Source organism: Andrographis paniculata, unplaced genomic scaffold (genome assembly GCF_009805555.1).
Source record: "Andrographis paniculata isolate CXL003 unplaced genomic scaffold, ASM980555v1 Contig69END, whole genome shotgun sequence".
NCBI classification, from domain to species: Eukaryota; Viridiplantae; Streptophyta; class Magnoliopsida; order Lamiales; family Acanthaceae; genus Andrographis; species Andrographis paniculata.
The window spans coordinates 9,095,572-9,110,655 of NW_026137605.1; the positions used below are offsets into that span (position 1 = coordinate 9,095,572).

The following is a 15,084-nucleotide window of genomic DNA, read 5'->3' on the forward strand; positions in this document are numbered from 1 at the left end:
GAGCATATGCCATTATTGTGCTTCCCGTCTGCAATTAATTCTATAAAGGGGAATTGTGAAATTCGAACTTGATATCTATACAATGTAAGATTTGATAAATAATCATCTCATTTAAAAATTTAAAATTCTTAGAGATACATATATATTTATTTATCTACTAACAAAAATTAAATATAAATAAAACAAATCTAAAAATATATTTTTTTTCCACATATATACATTTGCAGCAATGGAACTACAAAAATAATAATTTTTTTACCCAACACACTTTCACTCATTTGGTATTATTTATTTTTCAAAAAAATACCACATCAAATACACTTTTTTTTTTACAAAATATCAAATCAAATATTAACTTTTTACTTTTTTTTTTTTTTCCAAACTTTTAAATTTTCAAAAACCTCCAAAAATCTCTATCTAAACAATACGATTGAAACAAAAAAATTTTAATGTAACAATATAAATTTAATATTTTTTATAACAATAAAAGGTGTATATGACTACTGATGTGAGTTGTTTCCAAAATATATCCAACAATTTTTTCTCTGTATATATTTTTAGTATTTTGGAATGAAAATTTTTAAATGATATGTGTGTATATTTGATTTTGGTTTTTGCCAACTTATAATTGAATTTTAAAATTTTTAAATGAAATGTGTCTATATTTTGATTTTGATTTTGAATTTTGCCAACTTATAATTGAATTTGAACAGTTTGATATTTATAGTTTTAATCTCTAAGTTTGGCTTTTTGTTTATATTCTACACGCACCACACCCGGTCACAAAACTAGTTTACAAATATTATTCAAAAGGTTGCAAAATATTATTTTAAATTGAATATTTTGTAATTAATATTTGAATTTTTTTAATTATTTTTGTAAAAAATATTTTGTATTATTTATTATTCCTTCTGTTATATAAAAATATGTCAATTTGATCGGGCACTTAATTTTAAAAAAAAAAATTGATAAAAATAGAAACTGTTTTCATTTTACGTAAATAAAATATTAAAAAAAGTAGTATCTTTTTACTAAAGAAAACGAAAAATAAATTTGGATAACAAAAAAAAAACAAAAAATATGAATAAATTTGAATTATAGATGAGTATTAATTTTTGAAAAACACAATTAAAAAAAAGTTTTAAAGAACAGAGATATTATTTTTCTACAATTTTCTTTTGATTATTATAATCATATAAAATTTATTGTGTAATACAATCTTTTCCTCCATGCTTTAGCCAACCCTTATTTCAGTAGAAATACGGCATGATGGATTGATGGTAAACCTAATAAATAAATTGTAACATTAAAAATAAAAATAAAAATCTCTACCTATAAAATTTATAAATTAATTAAGGAATTGCACTATTTCTAATTGATTTGGGCCTATGTTGGGCACCGCTAGTTTTTAATTTGGGCCCAACAGCTAATTAATTAGGATGTGTTCTAGAACATGCCAGGGTTAGATCTTGTGAGTTATTTTGAAAATAATAAAAATTAAATATAAATATTAACACGAAAAAAAAAAAAATACGACCTTGAAGTCGAACTAAGTAAGTATTAAATAATTTCTCATTATCATATGAATTAATCAATACTTGATGGTTAAGATTAATCAACATCACATTGATTAGCCTTAGTATATATATACACGCGCGCGTTAATATCACTGATAGTATAAAATATTTCATCCGTCCGTCGGTCACATTTATTTCATTTTATTTAATATTAAAAATATATTTATATTTATATAATTTTTTTAAAAATAATTTTTTATTAGTATTATAAAATAATAATTAAAACATTTTTACATTATTTTTTTATAATTTATAATGATATAATAATTAATATTTTAATATCACATACAAGATGAATGGGATTTTTAGAATGCAACGGAGGTAGTATGTACTATACAGGGGAACTGTAGAAGGGTGTTAACCCTTATTTGTGTAAATTTAAAATTTAAGTAATTAATTATTCATATAGATTTAATAAAAATATTATTATTATATTTGATTTAAATACTTAAAATAAAATCAATTAAAAACGCTGTTTATATATATTTTTAATATAAATTCTATTATATAATTATAAAATGATTATATATTATACTCCCTCCGTCCAAGCTAAAAGTATACATTTACTTTTAGCACGGAGATTAAAAAATAATAGTATTTTAATTATAGTATGTAGGTAAAAGTAGTGAAATAATATTTTTGCCCTTACTTTTTTGGTATAAAAGTAACGATGTGATATAAAATAGAAGTATTTGTGGAAAAAATTGAGTATTTAATGAAATAGTTACTTTATAATTGGACGTCTCAAAATAAAAAGATGTATATTTTCTAACTGGACAGATGGAGTATATTAAAAATTTCCGACCACCGGCAAATTTTTTTTCTAATTCTACCACAAATGATATGTAAACTATTTCCATCACATTGTGCATTTATATTATATTAATAAAAATTGCATTTTAAATATGTATTTATAAAGCTAAGGGTTGTATTTGTTTTTATATAACATAATACTATCAATTAGTATTAAAATATTCGAATAAATTTATATTTATAGTGTTAAAAGTAAATGTACAGTTTAGAAGTGACACAAAAAGATTATATTTTTTTAAAAAAATTTAGAATGATTGCATAATAACAATTAAAAAAATATAATAAACAACCAAATTATAAAAACCGTACACTCTATTTTACTAGTATATATTTTTAATAATTTTTATTTATCTAATTTTAAAAATATTTTTATATTATAATAAAAATAATTATATATTAATACTAAAATATCTTTTAATTTTTATATAAATTATAAATATATTATTATATATATCATTAATTTATACATAAAATATAAAGAAAATTATTTATTTTAAATATTTTTATTAATTAATAAATTATAACTCTCTCCATCTCAATATAATAGTCTTATTTATGTCCATTTCAAAATAATAGTCTCATTTTCATAAATAATCATATTAGCATAAAATTATTCCTATTTTTTCATTATTATTATACAATTGCTACTGCTTTTTACACTAATACACTCACAAAGATAAAAAAGTCTTTTACCCAGTATTAATATAATATTAATATTTTTTAAATTTCATGTCAAACACAACCTAAACTATAATTTGGGATAAAATGAGTATTATTTTTTAATTTATTATAAATTTCGAAATGACCCGTTAGTAGGAACACAAGAAATAGGCAGTGGTGAGTCAAAAAGAAATGGACCACTTTAGGACCTGAGAGTCAAAAAAGAATTGACTAATAATTGTCTACCACTATCCACAGATATTTTATTTAAATATTATGACTTATTCAAGTTAGTTACCTAATTAAATTATTTTAAAAGTAACCCTAAAAGAAAAAAAGTAGAGAAATAATAATTAGTATGTCAAAAGAAAAAAGGTTTAATATATTTTAGTTACATTTTTATTAATTAGCTTGAGGATAAGACACTATGCACAAATATAATATACTATATCGTATGAAAAGATAATATTGATTTTGTATCATAGAATGAAATTGAAAATGATATATATATATATATTACCATGCACTATAAGAAAATATTATTTTTGTATCGAAATATTTTTGTCTTTAAATCCTTTTTTTTCGTTACTAATGACATTAAAGACGAATTTAGGGATAAAATTACATTAACTACGTGAACTTTATAAACAAAATTTCGTTACAAATATACAATTTTTTTTTTTTTTTTTTTTTGGTAGTGATGATTAATTACACAAAATTTTTGTCTTTCATCTATGTCTGATTATAAATATTAGTGAGAGGTTTTACACTATTAGATTTTAATCTTATAATTCTCGATCACAATAGAACTTTACAATAACTTTTGGTGTGTTTTTATTTTTATTTTTTCAATTAATATTTTTTTACAAGCTCGCACGATTTATAATAAAAATTTGTGATTTTTTCGTGTAATATATATCATATCAAAATATTTTTAAATTAATATTTTAATGAAAAAATATTTTCAAATCAAAACCAAATAAACTCTGGTTTAATGAAATCTCTGTGTTCTTTTAAGTTTGATTTTGCCCTTCTACTCTGATATTTTATTTCAATAATACTTTTGAATTCAATATTTCAAAAGAAAAATAATTATATGTTAGCACATGAATATCATTCATTTTTATATAAATTATAAATATACTATCACACACTCTATTCATCCCACATAATTTGTCCTTATTTTTTATTTTCATCTGTCCCACATAATTTATTTTTATTTTATATTTTCATCCATCCTACGTAATTTGTTCTTTTCTTTTTTGAAAAATTTCTTATACACTTTAATCATATTTTAAATTTTAAACTTTATTTTTTTAAAAAAATTTAATTAAACTATTTAGTTATCTTAATCTTAATTTACAATTATTTTTATTAATACACTTCTTAATTACTTACTAATTATATTCTACCTAAATTCTCGTATCTACGGTAATACGTTTATCTTATCTAGGATAGAGGGAGTATATCATAAAGCACAAGGGGTAAAATGACCAAAATTATTTCACATACTTAAACTAATTAATAAAATATTATTTTTTAATATAATACAAAATCTCAAAAATAATACTCCCTCCGTCCACTTACAATGTTTACATATTTCTATTTTGAGACGTCCAATTACAAAATAAATATTTCATTAAATACTCTATTTTTTTCCATAAATACCCTTACTTTTATACAAAAAAGTAAGGACAAAAATATCATTACAATACTATTAACTATTCACTATAATTAAAATATTATTATTTCTTAAACACTGCGCCAAATGTAAATGTAAACATTGTAAATGGACGGAGATAGTACATTTTACAGAAAGAGTATTAATTTTTTCCCACGAAATATCAAATTTAATCAATATTAAATTTTTTCTTTTTTTTTTAAAAAAAAAAAATCACAAGTCAACACATTCGAAGTTATAATTCAACGTTTGAAAAGATAAAAATCGAATTGAAGTCACTAGACAAAAAACAAATCGTTAACAATCTAATAGGATAATTTTGTTTGTATTGTAGATATTTCGCAGTTTTTTTTTTTCATTAATATATTTTTAACACAAAATAATTTTAAAAAGATTATTTAAGTATATATGCTACTCCACAATCCAATTTCTATTGTTTTAAAGTATATTTGCACGGTTTTTTAGGTGATTGTCATTTTGTTATGAATAGACAAATTTGCCCTTAAGTGTATGGTAGAGATTAAAAGTAATAAATGAATTAAAGATAAAAATTTAAAATTTGTGTTAAAAAAGGAAATAGGACAATAGTTATTGGACGTCCCAAATAAGAAAATAGGAAATTAGTTTGTGGACGGATGGAGTATATGATAATTTGAAGGTGAAATACACATATAAGTTATCGAAAGCATTCCACTAAACTAACTAAATTCAGGTGTTACGTATAATGTTATGTAAAAGTAAATAAAAATAATTAATTTTACTACAACTTTTGGGAGCATCGAATTGGTAGAAATTATGTCAAAGAATATTTATAGAAAGAGACGTGCACATCTCAAAATGTCCATGCATTTATCATATTTATTTATCAAAATAAATCCATTAATTTAATTACATGTGTCACAAAAAATAAAAATAAAAATAAAAATAAACCCTAAATTAAAGCAAGTCTTTGATGGGTAAGCTTTCACACACACCCTACACTTGTCACATCCCTTACCAAAGTGTGAAACAATATATATACATAATATATTTAATACTCTCTCTCTCTCCGTCCCACCGAAATTGAACCGGGATGGATACGGTATTTAAGGTAAAAATATTTAATTAGTTAATAATAATTAATTATGATACTATTTTTTATATAATTAATAATATTTATAGTTTTAAAGTAAATTTAATATATATGATTAAAAAAATTAAAATATATGTTTAAAAATTTAAAAATTATACATCAATTAAAAAATATATGTAATATAGATATTATTTTGTAGAGAATAAAATTTTTTATATACAAGTTAATAAAAAAATATTTTTGTTTATTTATAATTAATATAAATTAATTTTATAAAAGATTGGTAGTTTTAAATATAGATAAAAATATATATATATTTTTATGAGAGAGATAGAAATAAAAAAATTTTGAATGGATCCTACGTCTTTATGATGTTATATATTATGTAGTTAATTAAGTTGATTTATATTTGTTAAATATATTTTAATTTAATAATTTTTACTAAAAATAAAAAAGTATTAATTATTATAAGACATAAAAAAATGAAAATAATGTCAATTGTGATGGGATGAAGAAAGTATATACTAAACGACAATTTAATATATTAATATATATATATATATATATTCTAGTATGAACCAACGACTTTCTGATTTAAATAAATAAATATATATATATATAATTAATGTCCCCACACGGACACACACGATATGCTGCTCTTCTGTAGGTGATGTGTATTTTATTTTATTATATTTTATTAATTGACCCATCATAGCTCAATTATTAAAAATAATAATAGTAATATTTGGACAAATTTAAATTTCTGAATTGTCTGTTTAATTCTATGTTATTGCCAAGTGGAAATTATATCAGAAGTTATATGAAAGATACATTGGAATTATTGTCGACACTCTTGCAAGGTTTGAATGTTTTGTTTCTAGATTTGAATATATTTTTATGATAAGATTGGATTTATTTAATTTAATTTTTATTTTTGTTTTATGATGCAGCAACTCGCAACTATTATTTTTCGAATGAATTTAGGATACCAAAATTTATGTTCGACACCATTATATCACTTCTTACGTGATAACTTGGATTTGTCTGTATTAATACACGATAGAGTTTTATTTAAAAATAAATGAATATATTGATTAATTGAGTCTTTTTTTTTTTTTTATTATAGAGGAGTATGTTTTAATGCTTTTTGATATTTAGATCGTGAATTAAGAATAATAAAAAAAAATTATTCAATTGTTCACTCAACAAATTTTTAAAAACACAATTTTTAATAAATATTATTAAAAATAAAATATATATACATACACTCATATAATATACACAATGTATACTTTATATTTTATATATATATAATATTAATATTCTAAATTATTCGTGCAAAAAATAGATAGAATATATCTGTAAGGAGCCGACGGAGTATGTTTTTTTATAGAAAATGTGGAAATTACGAGTGAGGTGAGTCCTGTCCACGTGTACAGCCAAATGTGAAATGGAATAAAGCCACGTGGCCTGAAAGTTTCGGAGTCTTGGAAAGACGACGGGACACGTAAGTCTGGAGGGAAATGGATTGACGGCCACATTGGCAGGACGCCATTGGCTGCTTCCGGACAGCACATCGTTACACGTGTCACCCGCTGTCGTTGTTTCGGGCATATCGTATTCTCCCCCAGGGGACCCCTTTTTGTCTTAATTCTACCATTTATTATTTCCTGTCAATTTCTAACCACACTTAAAATCACACGTTCATACACACGCTGCCTTAGAACATTACAGAATCCCTCTGATCCATCTATTCCTATCATATCCTATGTATTAAATTTATATAGAGGTAAATTTATATTATGAATCGACGGAATTTTTCGAACAAATCTTATAAATAAATTTACAATTTAATAGATACAAAGCTATCAAAATGTTACTTTTTTGGATATGTCCGAACATTTTGCAATATTTTCAAAATATGAAATAATTAATTATACTTAATTTCTATCCCACACTTTATCTCACCGTATCATCCAAATAAAAAGAATAAAATATACATTTATCTCTCCATCACATCACCTAATTTTTAAATTATCCTACTTAATACTATACACCTAAAAATTTATGCCCAAAACAAATACTGCACCTTAGTTGGGACGGAGAGAGTAATAATTTACGTGATTCCAGGTCTCGTCTGTGATACCTAATTTATATTTTGAAATTTAATAAATACAAAGCTATCAAACTGTTAATCATTTACAAGTTTCCAGGTCTTGTCTGCGATACCTGGCCTATATTTTGAGAGGAGTAGATCATATGAAATATATTTTTTTCGTGTTAAATGTTTACAATTTTTTTTCAATCCAAAATAATAGTTTTATTTTCGTAAATAATTATATAATTATAAAAATATCTCTACATTTTTTAATATTATTATATAATTGCTACTATTTTTTTTTTTACTAATACATTCATAAAACAAAAAAAAAAAATTTTATCCATATTTTTTTATCAATTATCATTATAATATCAATATTTTTTAAATATAAATTATAATTTTTTAAAAGGAGGAAGTATATAATAGGGTCGTCGATAAGATTATCAATAAACATTTACATTAAGACGAAGAAAGTCGACACCTGGAATCTTACGACACAAGTGCAATCCCCATGACCCACCATAAATATATATATATGCGGGACCCGATCATTAAAACTGCACACGACGACGATGTTGCGATGATGCGTCATTTCTTGTCCCAATAAATAAATGATGCATAGCCTAGCAGCAACCAACACATTTCTGACAGGCGCCATTTTCATACATCCTAAGACATCGGAACACGCTACCCACCCTCATCTTCCTCTTCCTACCTTCCACAATCAAAATTAATCCCAAACATATTATCATAAGAAGAAGGTGTTTTAATTAATAAATATATATATATATATATATCGAGAAATAATCAATTAAGAATGTCGTCGAAAAGGTCGTCGATGAACAGAAACAGGCGTCGATTCAGCGACGACCAGATAAGGTCCCTGGAGACAACCTTCGAGAGCGAGTCCCGACCGGAGCTCCGGCTGAAACAGCACCTGGCCAACAAGCTGGGGCTCCAGCCCCGCCAGGTGGCTATATGGTTCCAGAACAAACGTGCCCGATCCAAATCGAAGCACATCGAGGGTCAGTACACTCTCCTCAAAGCCAATTACGACAACCTCGCCCAACAGTTCGACGCCCTCCGACAAGAGAACCAAACCCTTCTCCTCCAGGTCCGCACTACTGCTACTTATTGGCCCGGATTTTTATTTTTTTTTTAATCGTTCAAATTTTAATTTTTTATTATTTGAATTTTGTATTTAAAAAAATATATATTTCTTTCCTTCCATAAAAAAGATACGATTTTACATTATTGTATGTCCCAAAATTAACAAGGATACTATTTTCTTATTTAGTAATTGTACTACTTAATTAATCTAATAAATATCTTTTTAATTTATAATATATTATACAAATGTCACTACTTTTATATTATACAATACTAATAAGATATTCTTGTCTTTTTTTACTGCAACACAATATAATACTAATATTGAAAAATCACGTACAAAAAGCAAGAGACGGAGGGAGTACTACAATTTTTTTCTATTAAAACATCTCATCATAATTAATACTTTTTCCTCTCTTCGTTCCAACTAAATTATCCTATTTAGTTTATGTACGAAATTTGAAGTATCGTGTAATTAGTAAATAATTTAAGAAATGTGTTAGTAAAAATAACTGTAGATTAATATTAAAATGATTAAATAAACTAATTAAAATAAAAGAATTTATAAATTATGAATTTAAAAATCTGATTAAAATGTATAATTATATTTTTAAAAAAATAATAAATTATGTGGTACGTACAATACAATTACGAAACAAATTAATGGAAGGAAAGGAGTAATAATAATAAATATGCTGGATTTATTTATTTATTTACTAAATTGAGTATAAAACTATTTTATAAACTAATTCGTCCTCTCTCTATCTAGGAGTAATGTGTTCGTTGTACTTTATTGATTTGTCAGTCACAGATAAATATTTCATTGTTTTTTTTTATTAATTTTTTTGAAATAATATTCTTACAATTCTAACGTATTCACAATAATATTGTTCAGTAAGTTTTTTCTTCTCCTTCTTCTTCTTCTTTTTTTTTTTTTTTTTTTTTTTAATATTATTGCCTTTCTACTTGATACAACTATTAGTGTGTATAACTAAATTAAATAAGTATATTACTTGTAGAGAGTATTAGTATATAAGATTTTATTCTATACCATCTAGATTGAATATACTGAAATAGTATAATACTATATACTTTTTAAATATAATTTAAATTACAATTAAATATGTCAGTACTCGATGATAAAATTAAACTTTCAATTATACCTTTCTAACTTGCAACAAAACACTTTTTTGCTATTATTATTATAATCCATTGCAAGATAATGACGAGAATTGAAAACGTGGGCAGCTTCAGAGGCTGAGGAAGATGGCAGAGTGCAAGAAGGAAGTGGTCGGAATTATGGAGGAGGACTTCAAAAATAATAATAATAATAATAATAATAATAATAATGATTATAATAGTGATGATGGGAAGGGGAGATTTTGTGGGGATCGTTGCGGCCACGCGCCGCCGTGCAGCGAGGAGGAGTACCGCCAGCTGGAGGAGGAAGCCGACGTGTTCGACATGGTGCGAATGGCGTCGCCGGAGAATGGCTGCAGCTTTGAGTCCGCCACATTTCTTGATCACACTTCGCACTTGTGGGACTTTTAGCTTTTTTCTAATTTAATTTTAAATTAATTTCACACACACAGACACATAATATATATATATGTATTTTATGTATGTATAGTTGTGTGGTTATTTCTGTTGGTCAGTAATATTGAATGGAGGCAGAGGAGAGCAGGGGAGTAGAGCTATAGAGTTGTAAGTAAATACTGTCGTACATAGTATTACCCTTACAGCATATATTTATTTATTTTATTATTTATATAAAATTTTGTTGGTTGAAGTTTCAGATTTAATAGTTTAAATAAATTATATATACCCCTTTTCTTTCGTAACTAGAAATTCATTTGTTTTTTATATATAATTTTAAAAATATTAGTATTATATTTAAATGTGGTAAGAATAAAATAGAAATGATTAAAATAACTTTATTAGTATGTGTGATACAGATACAAAGGTGATGACATTTGTGTGATATATTGTAAGTTGTAAGAATACTTGTAACGTTAGGCACATACTACACTTACTAAAAAAGGGAAATGAATAGTTTGTTATGAGCGGACTAAAATTAAAAAAATGAATACTTTGTTATTTAACTAATCTTTGATTTTTTTTAAAAATAATAATGATACAGTAACGTATGTAATTTTGAAATATTATATTCAAAATGCTAAAGAGAGCCGATCTGGACCAGACCGGTTCAGTCCCTGTTGACCCAAACTTGCTTAGTTTGGGTTGTGATATAATAAGTCCAACTCTAGTTTGCTCTTGGGCCGAGCCCAAATATGAGAACTAGCCCGGTTCACCCCATGGAACGAAATGTATCGAGCCAATTAGGAACTAGGTTAGGCCATTTAAAAAAAAAAAAAAGAATAAATAAATAAATCGGGTAGATCCAGGTTTTATAAGGTTGGCCCGGATAAGACCCGTATTTAGTCTTTTATACTGCACAATTTTTAACTATATATAAAAATGTGAAGAATAAATAAATCACACGTAATCAAACACATTGAAATGGTTGAACTAATGTCCACATTGCTGATGGACCTTTAATGCTGGGATTTGGTTGATGATGTTTGGATTTATTCTCTCTCTCTCTTTTTTTTTTTTTTTTTTTTCCATCTAAATTTCTATGTTCATCTATTTTTTTAAAAAATTCTTGTCCATTCAAATACATAATTTTACAGGAGAAACTAATAAAAAATCAAAACAACACACAAATTAAAAACAACGAGAATATTGTCAACAGTAAATCCACAGTATCCATATATATATAAATATTCAAATATTATAATCACTTAAACGCCCATATCATCATCACCATCAACAAAGCAAGCTCAGTCACCAAGTCCACCGCCATCAATGGCGGGGCTCAGCCTCAACCCATCAAACAATCAAATTCCCTACTGCTGCTGCATTCTCTGCAGCGCCTTCTCAAACTGCCCCCACTTCTGCTCCAACCCGCCGCTGTACCCCACCGACATCCTCACCAGCCCCGGCGAGATTCCGGCGACCGCTTTCTCCTCGTCGTTCATCTCGCTGCTCGTGCTGCTGCCGGAGCATGACATCAGCGTCTCGTAGTAGCCCAGGCTGACCGCCATCAGCCCGAACTGCGTGCAGTTCTGCAGCAGGTTCATCAGCCGGTTCGCCTTCTCCTCCGTCTCCATGTCCAGGCACAGTATTCCGCCCGACCCGTACCCGGGATTCGCCATGGACTTCAGCAGTGCGTACTCCGGGTGGTCCTCCAGACCCGGATACACCACCCGGAGCCCCAGTTTCTTCATCCGGGTCGCGAACGTCTCCGCCCGCCGGCAGTGCTCCTTCATCCGGAGCCCCAAGTGCGGCAGCCGCTCCGACAACTCGAAGGCCACCTTCGGGTTCATTGTAGGTCCCAGGAGCATGAGGGCCCCCTGGTGGAGGTCCATCATCGAGTTCACCAGACTCGCTGGACCGCACACCGCTCCTGGACTTCGTTCAAATCACGTTAAAATTATAGAATCTATATAATTGAAATTAAAGAAAATTAAGGGGATTTTAAACTGTAGTTGTCAATCTTGAATTATTCTTTTATGAAAAAATAATTATACATATAAAAATTATTATATACACAAATTTGCAATAAAATACATAAAGAAAATTTAATAAATTAATTTCATTATTATCCTTCAAATAATAAAATTGGAATATATATAAACAACCATAGTTCATAGATATTTATAGGTAAAAGCAATTACATCACAACTATTGTTTTTTTTAATAGATAAATTATCAAAATTAATCATATTTAAATTTTGATAAATATTTTTTTTCCTTCATTTCATCATCTCACCACTATTAGGGAACAATTATTTTAATAAAAACATATTTAAAAATTATAAAAAACATAAGAATGAAATATAGGAGTATTAAATAAACTTAAATAGATCCGACATAGACATGATTTCGACCGCATCCCTAATACCTGTACAAATACCTATCCCGTCATCATGTTCCTAGCACGTGTTCAAAATTTACGAAAACATTAAATAAATAAAAAATAAAAAGTGAGGTACGGCCGCGGACAATGATGATTACTGTTATGTTAATGATAGAAAAATGTTAAAAATAAAAAAGTTCTCATAATTCGGTAACAACGTGGGCACGGAAAAAGACCGGACACGTGGCAAACGACTACATATGAAGTCAGGGAAAGGAAGCAGACAATTTGCTTCACTCATCGTCACGTGATGTGACCATTTTCTGTTTCGAGTCTTCCTCAATGTATACCAACTTATTTATGTAATTTACCTAAACCTATTTAATTAGTATTTATTTTGTTGCTAATTAGGTTCTTGGATACAGAAAATCTGATACCTAAATTACCAGTGTTTTTGGTATGAAAAATCTTACTCAGCAAATCCAATATTTCCGAAAATTAAAAAATAATACTTATCCGTCAATCAAATATATTATTCTCATTTTCTTTTTTATTAGTTCTTTCCAACTATGAATTTTGTTGTATCAACGAATATCACTAACTTATTCTTTTTTTTTTCTCTTTAATTAAATTTTAAAAAATTTCCGGAACCAAATAAACTAATTTTAACCGAAATAGTGAATAATAAATAAATTAAATTGAAGGCGTACGGACCTGCCACGATATCGCCGCTGCCGCTAATGTACTTGGAAATACTGTGCACGACGACGTCGGCGCCGAGCCTCGCCGGCGAGAGCACCATCGGAGCAAAAGTATTGTCGACGACGACGGTGACGCCTTTGTCGTGGGCGATCCGGCAGAGTTCCGGCACGTCGGCGACGGTGAGCGTCGGATTGGACATGGACTCGAAGTACAGGACCTTGGTCCTGCCCTGGACGATTTCTTTGCGCACGGAGTCGTGGTCCCGGATGTCAACAAACGACGTCGTTATGTTGCACGCGCGTGGGAGGAAGTGGCTGAGGAGCGCGTGGGTGCCGCCGTAGAGAGTGTGCGAGGCGACGACGTGGCCGCCGGAGCTGCAGAGCTGGAGGAGGACGGCGGCGATCGCCGACATCCCCGACGCCGTGCAGTAGGCGGCTTCGGTGCCTTCCATGGCGGCCATAAGGCGGCCGAGGTTGAGCACCGTCGGGTTGAAGTGGCGGCTGTAGATGAAGAAATCGCGGTCGGGGCCGAGCTCGCCGGTGAACATCCGCCGCATCGTTTCCGGCTCCATGACGGTGAACGTCGCCGACGCCTCGATCGACATGTTTACGCCGCCGTGCTCGCCGAATTCGTGGCGGGCGTTCGCCAGCGCCGCCGCCGGATCTTCCGGGAACTTATTGGTACCCGCCGCCGCCGCCGCCTTTTTTGAGGCGGCGAATTGATCCCACTGGTCGTCGGAAGAGCCAGATCTCTTCTTGCTGGAATAGTTTGCCACGTCGGAATTGAAGGCTGCGTCCGCCATTGTTGCAGAGTTCGAAAATATTTGGGATTGGTTTTGAGAAGTGCGTGGAAGGGAGATGCGTATGTCTTTTTATGCAACGGCGGAAGGCTCATTGGCCGTTGATTTACTGGAAAGGAGAATGGACGGCTGTGATTTGCCTGGATATTTGGTTCGTGGAGGTAGGTGAGTAAATGGAATTTTATTAATTAGCTTAAAGAAATAAATTTATTGTTACCTAAAGCTTTGGTAAATTTTCATTATTACTATTTTCCTGAAATATCGATAGGATAATTATGTTTACATAAAATATTATTGAATAATTAGTTTATTTCAGAAATATTAATATAAGGTAAGTAACATTAGTTTGCTCCTATTTTGGAGTGTTTATTTTAATTGTTGTTAATATGATTAATATAATTTATATATTATGTATTATATATTGTTAATTTTTACATAATGTGTTTTAGATTATATAATTTATGAGGTATTTATTGTATTATATTAATATAATTAATATATTTTTTCCCGCTATGCCGTAAGTTATACCTGATTATGTTAACATAATTTTTCTTTCATTTCGGATAAATTGTTTTAGAGACAAAATTTTAGATATTATATAATTAATAAATATATTAGTGAAAATAATTGTAATTTAATAAAAATAA

General features: G+C 28.3%; 2 protein-coding genes across 2 annotated transcripts; one reads left to right on the forward strand and one right to left on the reverse strand.

The window, feature by feature from the left end:
• Nucleotides 1–8,530: 8,530 nt before the first annotated feature.
• LOC127263472 (homeobox-leucine zipper protein ATHB-12-like) lies at nucleotides 8,531–10,828 on the forward strand. The gene is made up of 2 exons (XM_051292511.1): nucleotides 8,531–9,018; nucleotides 10,263–10,828. Exons 1-2 carry the CDS (start codon nucleotides 8,722–8,724, stop codon nucleotides 10,563–10,565), a joined length of 600 nt encoding a protein of 199 aa, XP_051148468.1. The 5' UTR covers nucleotides 8,531–8,721; the 3' UTR covers nucleotides 10,566–10,828.
• Nucleotides 10,829–11,721: 893 nt separating this feature from the next.
• On the reverse strand, nucleotides 11,722–14,490 carry LOC127263846 (methionine gamma-lyase-like). The gene is made up of 2 exons (XM_051293107.1): nucleotides 13,651–14,490; nucleotides 11,722–12,483 (listed from the first exon to the last, which is right to left on the reverse strand). Exons 1-2 carry the CDS (start codon nucleotides 14,438–14,440, stop codon nucleotides 11,924–11,926), a joined length of 1,350 nt encoding a protein of 449 aa, XP_051149064.1. The 5' UTR covers nucleotides 14,441–14,490; the 3' UTR covers nucleotides 11,722–11,923.
• Between the last annotated feature and the right edge of the window lie 594 nt (nucleotides 14,491–15,084).

Excerpts from the sequence above, each read along its gene's own strand:
- LOC127263472 (XM_051292511.1), top strand. The coding sequence starts at position 8,722 with ATGTCGTCGAAAAGGTCGTCGATGAACAGAAACAGGCGTCGATTCAGC. Across the intron at positions 9,019-10,262 it reads ACCAAACCCTTCTCCTCCAG|CTTCAGAGGCTGAGGAAGAT; the intron begins GTCCGCACTACT and ends AAACGTGGGCAG.
- LOC127263846 (XM_051293107.1), bottom strand. The coding sequence starts at position 14,440 with ATGGCGGACGCAGCCTTCAATTCCGACGTGGCAAACTATTCCAGCAAG. Across the intron at positions 12,484-13,650 it reads CAGCGGCGATATCGTGGCAG|GAGCGGTGTGCGGTCCAGCG; the intron begins GTCCGTACGCCT and ends AACGAAGTCCAG.